The 12263-nt window shown below is 39.9% G+C and overlaps 1 protein-coding gene across 5 annotated transcripts in view; it reads right to left on the bottom strand.

Annotated features, from left to right (window-relative positions):
- ZBED1 (zinc finger BED-type containing 1) overlaps positions 1–12263 on the bottom strand; it is a 158395-nt gene that overhangs the window by 131830 nt on the left and 14302 nt on the right. For all 5 annotated transcript variants that reach the window (XM_072137896.1, XM_072137899.1, XM_072137898.1 and 2 more), the window contains exon 3: positions 1657–1764. In XM_072137896.1, the coding sequence (XP_071993997.1) occupies positions 1657–1764 (108 nt within the window). The remainder of the gene's footprint in view (positions 1–1656; positions 1765–12263) is intronic.

Here is a 12263-nt window from a genome sequence, read left to right as displayed (position 1 = left end):
TTCAATTGTATTGGTTTACTCAGGGGGCCGATACGATTGAAAGATTGGAAAAACAGGTAGCAATAAATTACTGTTTAAAATGGCATGCTGACACTTCACAGTAAATAAGTGGATTTTTGTTGTAGTTTGGGCACTCGGTCTCCAAAAGGTTCGCCATCACTGCTCTAGAGCAGGGATGGTGTCTTCCCAGAAATGATACAACACATCCTCCTGCAGTCCTGGGCGGCCCAGGATATTCTATTTTAAACAACAAATCCTTGGCTAGCTTTGACTGTAGGAGTAGTACATGTGGCCAGGGCTGGAATATGATTAGAGCTCCTGCTTCAGGTCCCAAAACTCTTCCCAATAATGGGGTCCATGGAGGGACGCTACAATGATAATCCAAATTTGTCCTCCTCCTTTAACGGTATTGTCATAAGGAGTGCCAGAGCAGTTAGAAATAAGTTACCCGTTAAATTGCTGTGTTGGCATGTTGTGATAAGTGGGTTTTGGTTGTAGTTTTGGCACTCGATCTCAAAAAGAGTTGCCATCACTGCCCTAGGGTTAAAGTACCGCAGGGGGGTCTAAAAATGCAGTGAAAAAAAATAATAAAAACATTATGAATAAAAATAATTATTATGTCCTGCACCTGCCTCACAGGTCATGTGATCATCACTATGTTTGGTTGCAGTCAGTTGCTTGCGCTGTACAATAAATACGCCAGAACAAGCTCACAGCCCTCTCACTCCATAGGCCGGCGGTGATTGCCTAGTCCTGCCCCCTCATTAATACGCTGGACCGCTGTGAGCTCAGGCCGGCGTTCCTATGGTACAGCGCGGCAGTGTCTTCTAGCTTTATCGGAGGGTAACATCTGAGGTAGTGCTAGGAAATGCTTACTTTATTAAGTGCCTTTTTATGGGTGACAGGTTCTCTTTAAAGGAAATCTACCACGTGAGTTTAGTGCGTCTTATCTAAGCACATTTACATGCTGGCAAGGGTATACATATTTTAAAATTGTACAAGTGAGCCTCAGGGGCTACTGGCTAAATCACATAAGTCTCTTCTGGATCCACCATCTGCTGATTTTTGCCTGCCTCCTCCCTCCACAATCATATAGCCAAATGGAGACATAAATAAGCAAGAAAAGCTATTAGAAGCAAAAAGAAGAATGGATGCTATTTCAGGAGGCACACATCAGCATCTAAGTGTGATTTTTTTAGAAGTGATATCCATGTGGTATATTTCCTTTAAGGACACCTGACCACATAACTCCTAGTTACAAACAGACCTCTCTGGTAGTTTACTGAACTTTAACTCAAGGCTACCATGATCAGCAAAGGTGACTGCAATGAAGCTTTATTGTTAATCCTTGTTCCCATGACAACCCAAAACCCCAAAAATCCAGTTGTGATAGGAACAGAAAGAATTAATACTTTAAAAATATACCAGTTCTGACTTACATTTAATTCTACAAATCTACAGAACATATCTTGTTTGTATCCCAGAGACTGCTTGTACATTCCCAATTGTTTGGCCTCTATTGTGCTCTTATCACCATCTCTTTGTCACAATGGGTGATCCCATGGTGACTTAGACTAGATTGCATGTGGAGGGGTTCTTCTTGGCCCTCATCCAAACCCTTTATAATACTGTGTAATGGAAATATTAGAGTCATACCTATTATCACGTGCATCCCAAGTCTTGCTAAGTGTTTTGCTGTGTAGTATCCTATGCCTTTTGCACCTCCTGTGATAATCGCAACTTTTCCATCTTGTTGTGAGAGAACTGAAAGAAAAAACGTGAGTAAAATATTTTTGAGCAATTTTAGAAACACATGAGAAGAGATGTCATCAAAATTATTTCATGTTGTGACACATCTGCCTCACAGCCAAACTTTATAACTTAAATTAAAATTATTGTGATATATGAAGCTGTAATTCTCAGAATGATAAGGATGCAAGATTGTATCTCTATTATAATAGTTAATTACAATATTGTATATCTCACATATCATCTGCAATGCCGATACCTAATCAGTGTATTCCTGGCATATGCAGTCTCTTCAATTATTCAAATTATTAATAAAATAAAATAGTAAATTACATTATTCATACGTACTGAATGAATCACTTATTTTTACAACATTATTTGTGTAGAGGCCGGCCCAGGGAACTGAGTTGCCACAATAAGAATAAATAGCTCAAAAGATTTGCTTTAACACTAAAATATATAAATTTCTAGAAATGGAATTAGTAAGGATGGGAGGGATTAAATTTGTTCCTAAGTATAAAAAGTAGTTGGATGTGGACCACTGGGGAAGATTTATGAATGTGTTTATAAATTGCAATGTGAACATATAGTCGCTGCTCACCCCTCTCCTCTCCATAAAGTGAGTGGCCAGCGCCGTTACACCATGAAATACACTCACCGGCCACTTTATTAGGTACACCTGTCCAACTGCTCGTTAACACTTGATTTCTAATCAGCCAATCACATGGCGGCAACTCAGGGCATTTAGGCATGTAGACATGGTCAAGACAATCTCCTGCAGTTCAAACCGAGCATCAGTGTGGGGAAGAAAGGTGATTTTGAGTGCCTTTGAACGTGGCATGGTTGTTGGTGCCAGAAGGGCTGGTCTGAGTATTTCAGAAACTGCTGATCTACTGGGATTTTCACGCACAACCATCTCTAGGGTTTACAGAGAATGGTCCGAAAAAGAAAAAACATCCAGTGAGCGGCAGCTCTGTGGGCGGAAATGCCGTGTTGATGCCAGAGGTCAGAGGAGAATGGACAGACTGGTTCGAGCTGATAGAAAGGCAACAGTGACTCAAATCGCCACCCGTTACAACCAAGGTAGGCAGAAGAGCATGTCTGAACGCACAGTACGTCGAACTTTGAGGCAGATGGGCTACAGCAGCAGAAGACCACACCGGGTGCCACTCCTTTCAGCTAAGAACAAGAAACTGAGGCTACAATTTGCACAAGCTCATCGAAATTGGACAGTAGAAGATTGGAAAAACGTTGCCTGGTCTGATGAGTCTCGATTTCTGCTGCAACATTCGGACGGTAGGGTCAGAATTTGGCGTCAACAACATGAAAGCATGGATCCATCCTGCCTTGTATCAACGGTTCAGGCTGGTGGTGGTGGCGTCATGGTGTGGGGAATATTTTCTTGGCACTCTTTGGGCCTCTTGGTACCAATTGAGCATCGTTGCAACGCCACAGCCTACCTGAGTATTGTTGCTGACCAGATCTCAATCCAATAGAGCATCTTTGGGATGTGGTGGAACGGGAGATTCGCATCATGGATGTGCAGCCGACAAATCTGCAGCAACTGTGTGATGCCATCATGTCAATGTGGACCAAAATTTCTGAGGAATGCTTCCAGCACCTTGTTGAATCTATGCCACGAAGAATTGAGGCAGTTCTGAAGGCAAAAGGGGGTCCAACCCGTTACTACCATGGTGTACCTAATAAAGTGGCCGGTGAGTGTATATTACATTTCCTATATTTGGGCGTGTATGGTCATGAATGGGGGGCTGATATGAGGAAACAAATGGTGCGGCCGCATATTGGTCCCCATTACGTCTGTGTGAATGAGTCCTTAATTATATCTCGCGTCACATTATTCCAGATATTCAGGCCTTAGACAATGAGCCACATTTATCAAAAGTAGTGGAGTTTGCCTGTGGATTGTGCAGAGTGCACTAGATTCATGAATTGTGGCGCACAGTCATCATGAATCTGGATGATGACCCCTGCACTACTGCGGCAGAGTGATCCAACTTTTTTTGGTGCACCTTTTACATGGATCATGCAGACACTTCTTAAATACACGTGCAAGCAATGTTCTTTCTAGGGCAAAGTCAGACAGAAAACCTGGGCAAAGGTTTTAATAAATGTGGGCCAATGTTTTATGGAGAAGGCATAATTACTTATAGGGAAACCTGGTCAAAAAGTGGGAACAAATACTTTTGAATTGTTATGTGGTGCATCTTCTGTGAACATAACACACTCAGAACAAGCCAGACCGATTAAACTAGTTTTCAACTCTCGTAAAAATACATTATATGTTAATGTACAAGATGACTTTTATGATATACATTAGCATGTCAAGACATTGCAGAAGCAATACCAAATTATAGACACAGTAGTGAGCAATAATCTCACAGATTAGATCATATCGACAAAGGAAGGGACTCAATGATTCAGCTTTTTACAATTCCTTCACATAACATATGCCTTCATTAAAAGTCTATTCTTGCATTGTATTGCACATTTCTTTTATAAGTCGACAGAACTATTTAATATAAGCACAAAAATAGTGATTCTTCTTCCAAATATACATCTTAAATTAAAGCTGATTTAAAAGGGACTATCCACCAATTGTGCTATCCCTGAGGAGTGTGTGGTGACAAATGGCCCATACACAGCAGTCATTTACCACACAATGATTGGAGACAGGAGCTGAATTGTCCATTTGCTGTGTAGTGGCTGTTCTGAAGTACTGCAGGCTTGGTGTTATGCTGGGTCTGAGAACAGACCAAGACACAGATGCAGACAAAAAGCCCAGAGACTAATCCACTTCCCAATAGTCCCTGCCTATTGCCTCAACTAGGTGGTGAGGGACAACTAGAAGATGTTCCCTCCCTGCGCCAAAGTGAAACACACAGATATGAGATGAATACTATGCAATCATGCCCAGAAGAATAGTCTCCAGAGTCAAGACACAAGAAACGGGGCAAACACAATAAAAACCACTGTAATAAGCAAAGAGTATAGTTTGGTAAGATCTTATATTAGAAACCATAGTCCCGGTCAGCAAGGTAATAGGAGTCGAATTCTGTAAATCACAGCTGGTTAACTCTATGAAAACCAGAGCTGTGTCAATCAATGTAGCCAGCATGTATAAATTTCCCATTAAAGTATAATATTAACAATGTCAGTGTGAGACACAATCGGCACAACCTCAGCCGTATTTTTCAGATAGAAAATAACACCGTCACAACAGTTACAATTGGCTTCTATTTTCCACAACAATTCCAGCCACAGCTGCTGTGGCTTACAATGAAAAGGTTGAATTTCTAACTTAGAATCCATGACAATAAATGTTATGCTGTGATCCACAGTGAAATGAATTGTAAATGAGATGTGTTGAACCGAACAAGAAAGCAGTAATAGTGCATCCATCAGTTCATTATCATTCTAAGTCATATGATAAATTCTGAATTTCTTTTAAATGAACCAATTACAAAAAATCATTATCCTTATTAACTATAAGCAGGGAAACAGATCCACTTCACTTAAGACAAATCTTTTAAAACAGCGGCTAGCTAATACGGTCATTAATCCTAGCACTTGGGAATCTGGGATAGGGAAGGAAATGTACACACACACACACACACAGGGTTACGTAGAGCAGTGATTTTCAACCTTTTTTGAGCCACGGCACACTTTTTATACTTAGAAAATCCTGGGGCACACAACCAACCAAAATAGCACAAAATGTCACTAAAACAGTCATATTATACATATAGCTAATAATATAGATTCTAAATTTATTTTACTCAGTGTGAAACCTGGGCCTGTTTCGATAAACACAAAAGGGATATCCTGGCAGGAATGGTGGAAAGACACACACTAAGCTCTTCCTCAACAGTTCTCAGTTTCTCCCTGTTTTTAGTATATGGTGCTGATTATTATGTGGCTCATATACTGCAAAATAAAGGGGTACAATGAGAAGTACTATGGCCATGAGGCCAGAGTACAAGTGCCAGCTCATATACTCAGCATATGAGCTGGTACTTGTAGTACTCCAGCCTCATGACTATAGTATTTCTCATTTTACATTTCTCATTGTTATATGCAGTATACTGCTGGAGTACTAAAAGTACCAGCTCATATGCTGAGTATCCTGTCAACAGTTCATATACTCAGGCAAAAGCTCATATAGTCAGCATTATTGGTGGGCATTACCTTGGCGGTGGGCAAATGCGAGAGTCTCTCTGCTCTCAGGATGATGCGCCGGCCTTGGTGATGTAATTTTGTCGCACGAGATTTAAAGCTTGCGCATGTGTTATTGTACACGTCTCCTACATTGTAAGAAGCCATTGCCAGGAAACAAAACACAGGGGGCACCATAGTTTGGGGAACTTTCCCCGCGGCACACCCAACCATGTGTCGCGGCACACTAGTGTGCCACGGCACACTGGTTGAAAATCACTGACGTAGAGGATAGGTTCTTTAGGTTTGTTCTTAAGTTGAATTTATATGCAAGTCCAGACTGTATATTATAAAATTGTAGCTCCAAACAAATTTTTTTTTGTCCCTGTGACAATTGGATTTTCAATTTTTTTTCTGTAATGGGAACAAGGATTATCAATAAACCTTCCTTAGGAAGGTTAAGAAATTATTATATTATAAAAAACCTTTAAAACACTCAAGTTGGTTTATAAACCATTTTCCAGGACAACTGGAGTAACATTGGTTTTGACCAATTTTATTGGGAGCCAAGCTGAATCTTTTGAAAAATTCTACAAAGCTTCCTCAAATTGAATATTGGATAATTTGCTAATTTTTGCTCATCTAATAATTACATTTAAAGTAACATTTAACCCACACATTCCTCTGCAATGTCCCTATTTATTAAATATTATCATCTTTATGTGCATCTGCTCTTAAGCGCCACTACATGCTTTGGCACGTGTCATATCTCTCTAAAAGGTTTAGTGGAGTGTGGAGAAGTACTTTACTATTCTAATATACCTATGAAATGAGGTTTGTAATGCTAGTTTTTATCTGCATTTGTTTAATTTTATAGGAATATGAGCTGAAGAAGAGAGAAGTCTGCTCCAGAAACAAAGTTCTTCAACGAGTGTCAAATTGTCAGACTATCATTTCCTCCAAAATTCAGAAAGTATTTTTGGCCGCCTTTAATGGGGTTGTTGTTAAATTTTATCAGGGAGAATTTGCTTCTTTAGTATATGTAGAAGTCAGATGAGTACGAATGCTTAGCGTACCTGAAAAGTGCGAGTCAGGTTAGTACAGTAATAGAGCAAGTAAAGAACAAGACGTCTCTGAAGTTAATGAGCCTTTAAGAAGACATTCTGATTATACCTCAACATCAAATTTCCACCTCATCAGTAATAAATTGGCTGCACTTCCAAAATGCACAACATCCACGAGGGCCATCAGCTAGAAATGTTTGATATTAACTATTTGCTGTGATAGAAGAAGGCTTTACACATATCTGTCCTCTTCTTTAAAGTATTTTCCGAACACATTCACATACAGCAGATTTGTGGACCAACATTTCTCGGATTGTTCCATTCACCTAATTGGGGTGAGAATGAGCCCCGCATTGCCAGAAAAATAAAGCAATTAAAAGGAGAGTATCAATCTCATTTTATTCTTTATTGATGCAGCCGCAGAACCCTCAGAAGATTTTGTCTCTAATTAATATGAATTAAAACATGGATAAGAGGTCAGGAAATTCTATTTGTTTGTTTTTTTGCTTGTGTAGTACAAATACAGCAGACAGATGTGAAGATAACTGCACGGGGCTAAAAACCTATTTTTATGACAGAAATCAATACTGCAAGCTGCAATGTAATCTTTGAGCGTGTACAGAAAAGTGTGCTTAGGGTTTAAGATAATCCACCAACAGCAAGTAGAACTTCCAATCCCTTCTAACCAAATTTCTGTATAACTGTGGCTGGAGTGGGAGACATTTAACAATATCTTGGTATAATATTAATTAATGGAACACGTCTCCTTCATCCAACACAATAATGCTTTGTTATACATGCTCATAAAACAGGGCCTGTAACAAGTGCCCATGAGCAGAATTACAGAGCATTTCCTAAATCTGCATTATCTCCAGGACATTGACAGGTTTGGGACCAGCGATTGTGCAAATGACAAATAACAAACACACATTTACACCTAGGTGAATAAGCTTCATAGGTTTAGGTTCTGTGCACACTGCGCTTGGTAAGGTGCATACACTGACAGTTCAGGTGACCTGCCAGTAGGCCAAAAGCTGATGCTCTTTTTACACTGAATTCCAACACACAAGGCATATTTTATAGCTTCTCTTAGAGGGAACCTGTCATCAGGATGGTCATTTTTACATGAGGACATGTCCCAAAAGCCTCTGGCATGTTGATTTAAAAATAACTTTGCCATGAATCAGAATAATTCCAATGTTTATTAATAAACTTTACCTAGCTCCCAGCTAGCAGTGTGTGGCGAGTACGGGGATAGACAGTTCAAATGAGGATTGCTGGCTGTGGTGAGTTGACTTAAAGGGGTATCCTTGTCTGGGCATTCACATTCAGTTTCACTAATCTTCTATATATAAACATTTCTTCAATGGGATGTTATTAAAAAAAAATGTTCCTGTGTGAAGATAATTTCCCATAAACATAGCCATGTTGTCCCTTAGAAATGAGATAGCTTCCTCGGTTACGACCACCTCACACTCTGGCAGCGGTGGCCAGACATGCGCTATTGAGCCCTGCCTGACCTCCTGGATTCAGCGATCATTACCACAGGACGGCTGTGGGACCTGCAGTAACTCCAGGACATTTCATATATAAAAACGTTTTGTTTATTTGTGCAATCCCTCCAGCAGAGGTGGCCGTATCCGAGGAAGCCTATCATCAGGAAGGTCATTTTTACATGATGACAGGTTCCAATATCCCCTGCCATGTTCATTTCAAATAAGCCTTTGTTGTGTATCCGAGTTTCTTTATCATTACCTGGCTCCCTTCCAGCATGTAGTGAGCATGTAGTGAGTCCCGGGACAGGACGGGGGGGGGGAGGGGGCTGGGTTAGTTCATATGGCACAAGTCGTCTTCTACTTAAAGGGGTATTCTCATCTTGGCATTCACATTCAGTTTCATCTGCTATATATATACATTTCTTCAATTAGATGGTCCTGTGTGAAGATGATTTCTTAGAAACAAGACTGCGTCCTTGGATACGACCACCTCTGCTGGAGCGATTGCACAAAGAAACAAAAGGTTTTTGTATATAAAATGTCCAGAAGTTACTGCATATCCCACAGCCGTCCTCTGGTAATGAACGCTGAAGCCAGGTGGTCAGGCAGGACTCAATAGCGCATGTCTGTCCACCACTGCCAGAGTGTGAGGTGGTAGTAACCGAAGAAGCCATCTGGTTTCTAAGGGACAACATGGCTACATTTATGAGAAATTATCTTCACACAGGAACATTTTTTTTAATAACATGCAATTCAAGAAATGTTTGCATACGGAAAAATGAATTAGATTAAATGTGAATGCCCAGAAAGAAATACCCCTTTAACTTCTCCACCCTCATCATCACTTTAAGCCCTCCCTGTTCTCAGCCTTTTTCCTGCTCTCTCCTCCACCTACATCAGCTCACTGTCACAAGAAATTCTGATTTGAACTGCACAACCCCAGGAACTCACCACACACTTGCAGGGAGCCAGGTAATGGAATTATTAAGATGCACGACAAAGGCATTTTTATAGAGTCTATTGCAACCTGTCACAATGTAAAAATTACCATCTTACTGACAGGTTCCTTTTAAAATGTCCATTTATTTAAATGGACTTTTCATGGCTTCTCTTAGTGTCCCTTGCAACATTTCATTTAGGCTTCTGTTATATGAGACAGTAAAAACCCGTGCTGCAGCTTCCATACAATTTGCTACTCATATCACAGAAACATTTACAAAAAAAGCACATACATACAAGGTACCAAATGGGGAATGGAAGGTGAACCTTCAGTATTTTGTTTCCATCTCTTATGTAACAATGTAGCTTTTAAGAATCCAAGAGAAGTCTACACATAAACAAATGTTCATTAAAATAAAGTGATTTAAATACATTTTAACTTTAATTCTTAAATGATAATTTATTGTAGAAATATGAGACCAGTACCAATTTGAAGATGAAAGTATGGATAAAATAAAAACAACCAAGACATGCAAGTTACAATAAAAGCCCAGCAGGGATCCATCTAAAGCTAAAACAACAAACAACAACAACTGTAAAAGACCAACCAAAACTATTTAATATCATATTTTATGTAGCTAATCATTCTTGCATTTCACAGCCTCATATTTACTTTCTAGCGTTGTCTAACGACCAGCGTAGAATTATCTTCATAAATAATAAACTTTGATTTTAACCAATGTTCTTTCTTCATAGCAGCAGGCATTCTCCATTATCCTGCCGCTATAAAGTGCCAAGCTCCGCAATGTGCCCAGCCCCTCAAGTGCCATCAAAGAGACTATTGAGAAACAGAACAATGTAATAAGATTTATTACTCCAAAAGACACAAGGAAATATGAACAATTCTAGTAAAACAAATTCTTATGACATGCACATTGGTCTTTTCAGTTTTTAGATAAAGACATTGCTTAGAAATTAGAAACTCAGCTTAGAACTGTAAAAGATCACACCAAGCTAGAAGCAGTAGGTCATGTGTTCTTGTATAGGCTGGGGGCCTACTATAGTCTACCTAATTATTTAAAGTTTTGCATTTTGATTTATATTGTACTTTATAATTTTGTTGTTATTCCTTCATGCACATTAAACAACTTCGAGACCATGTTGTACTTTCCTTAAAATGGGTATTCTCATCTGGACACTCACATTTAACCGGTTTAGGACCGGGCCCTTTCCTGTTTTTTCAAGTCCATTTTTCACTCCCCACCTATAACTTTTTTATTTTTACACGTAAAGAGCTGTGTGGCAGCTTGTTTTCTGCGTAACAAATTGCACTTCAAAGTGATGGTATTAAATATTCCATGGCATGTACTCGGAAGCGGGAAAAAAATTCCAAATGCAGTGAAAATGGTGAAAAAACGCATTTGCACCATTTTCTTGTGGGCTTGGATATTACGTCTTTCACTGAGCGGCCCAAATGACATGTCTACTTTATTCTTTGGGTCGGTACGATTAAAGGGATACCAAATTTGTTTAGGTTTTATAATGTTTTCATACATTTACAAAAATTAAAACCTCCTGTACAAAAATAATTTTTTTGATTTTGCCAACTTCTGGAGCTAATAACTTTTTTATACTTTGGCGTACGGAGCTCCATGCAGCGCGACCCGATCACCACCGTGTACTGGTTAATTTTCCATATACATTTCTTAAATTGAACGTTACTTTAAAAAAATGTACATGTGTAAACCTAATTTCCAATAAATGTAGTCATATGGTCCTTTACAAACTAGTCAGTTATCCTTGGATACCACTACTACTGCTGGAGTGATTGCTGTTAAGGGGAACCTTTTACCAGGGATGCACATTTTTCACCAAGGACTGGTTCCCAAAACATGAATACTCCTAAGGTGCTTTTGTCAAATTTCAGAAATGTAGTTTCTTTGCAATCACTTAGTTTAGCTTACCAGACTCCCTGCCAGAATAGATGAGTGTTGGGGGAGTACCCTTCTTGGATCCTCTAGTCCCTCTAGGCAGTGAGAAGGTCCGCAACTCACTTTCAAGATTCATACTGCTGGCGCCTTACTGTTTGGCTTCCCTCAGACTTAGGGGCCGGGTAGCAAGAGTGGAGACAAGTGCGCACGACTGAGGGAACAATTTTACTGCAAAGTGCAGAAAATACTTGCTGCAGTGACGTCATCGATGGGTGACAGCACCATGAGCATGTGGGAGGGAGAAAGAGGGACTGAAGACTTTAGGTATGGAATATCCAGATGAGAAAACCACTGTATGGCTATCTGCACAGGAACATTTTTTTCTCTGCTCACAAACCACAGCTGATCAGTGTGTCAATATTTTTAACGTTTCCCATATTATCAGTTATGGGAAGGCAGAGGCGCAAACAGGAGCAAAAACAGAACGTGCCCCGAGTTTTTTCTGAGCGGCACCAGGCTTTTACAGGGGGCTGTGAAAACAATGGCCATGTTTATAAGCCCATATAAAAAAATGGAAATGTAAGCTAGCCTCAAAAAAAAACAAGCTGCCTCCAAATCCAGCAAGATCTTGTCATGTATCAAAAGTGGTATGGACTCTCAGGATAGGGATGTAATATTACCACTGTACAAGGCATTGGTTCTGCCTCACCTGGAATATGCTGTCCAGTTCTGGGCACCGGTCCATAAAAAGGATGCCCTGGGGCTGGAGAGGGTACAATGAAGAGCCAGAAAAATGATAAGGGGTATGGAGGGTCTCAGGTAAATACAGGAATGGTCCATACAAAAAAATATGGTGGTAAGTTGTTCCGGATTAAATAAAACCAAAAGACGAGGGGGCACTGTCTCCGTCT

This window comes from Engystomops pustulosus, chromosome 2, assembly GCF_040894005.1.
Source record: "Engystomops pustulosus chromosome 2, aEngPut4.maternal, whole genome shotgun sequence".
NCBI classification, from domain to species: domain Eukaryota; kingdom Metazoa; phylum Chordata; class Amphibia; order Anura; family Leptodactylidae; genus Engystomops; species Engystomops pustulosus.
The sequence above is the reverse complement of the archived record's forward strand: the minus strand, read 5'-3'. Positions and strand labels throughout refer to the sequence as shown.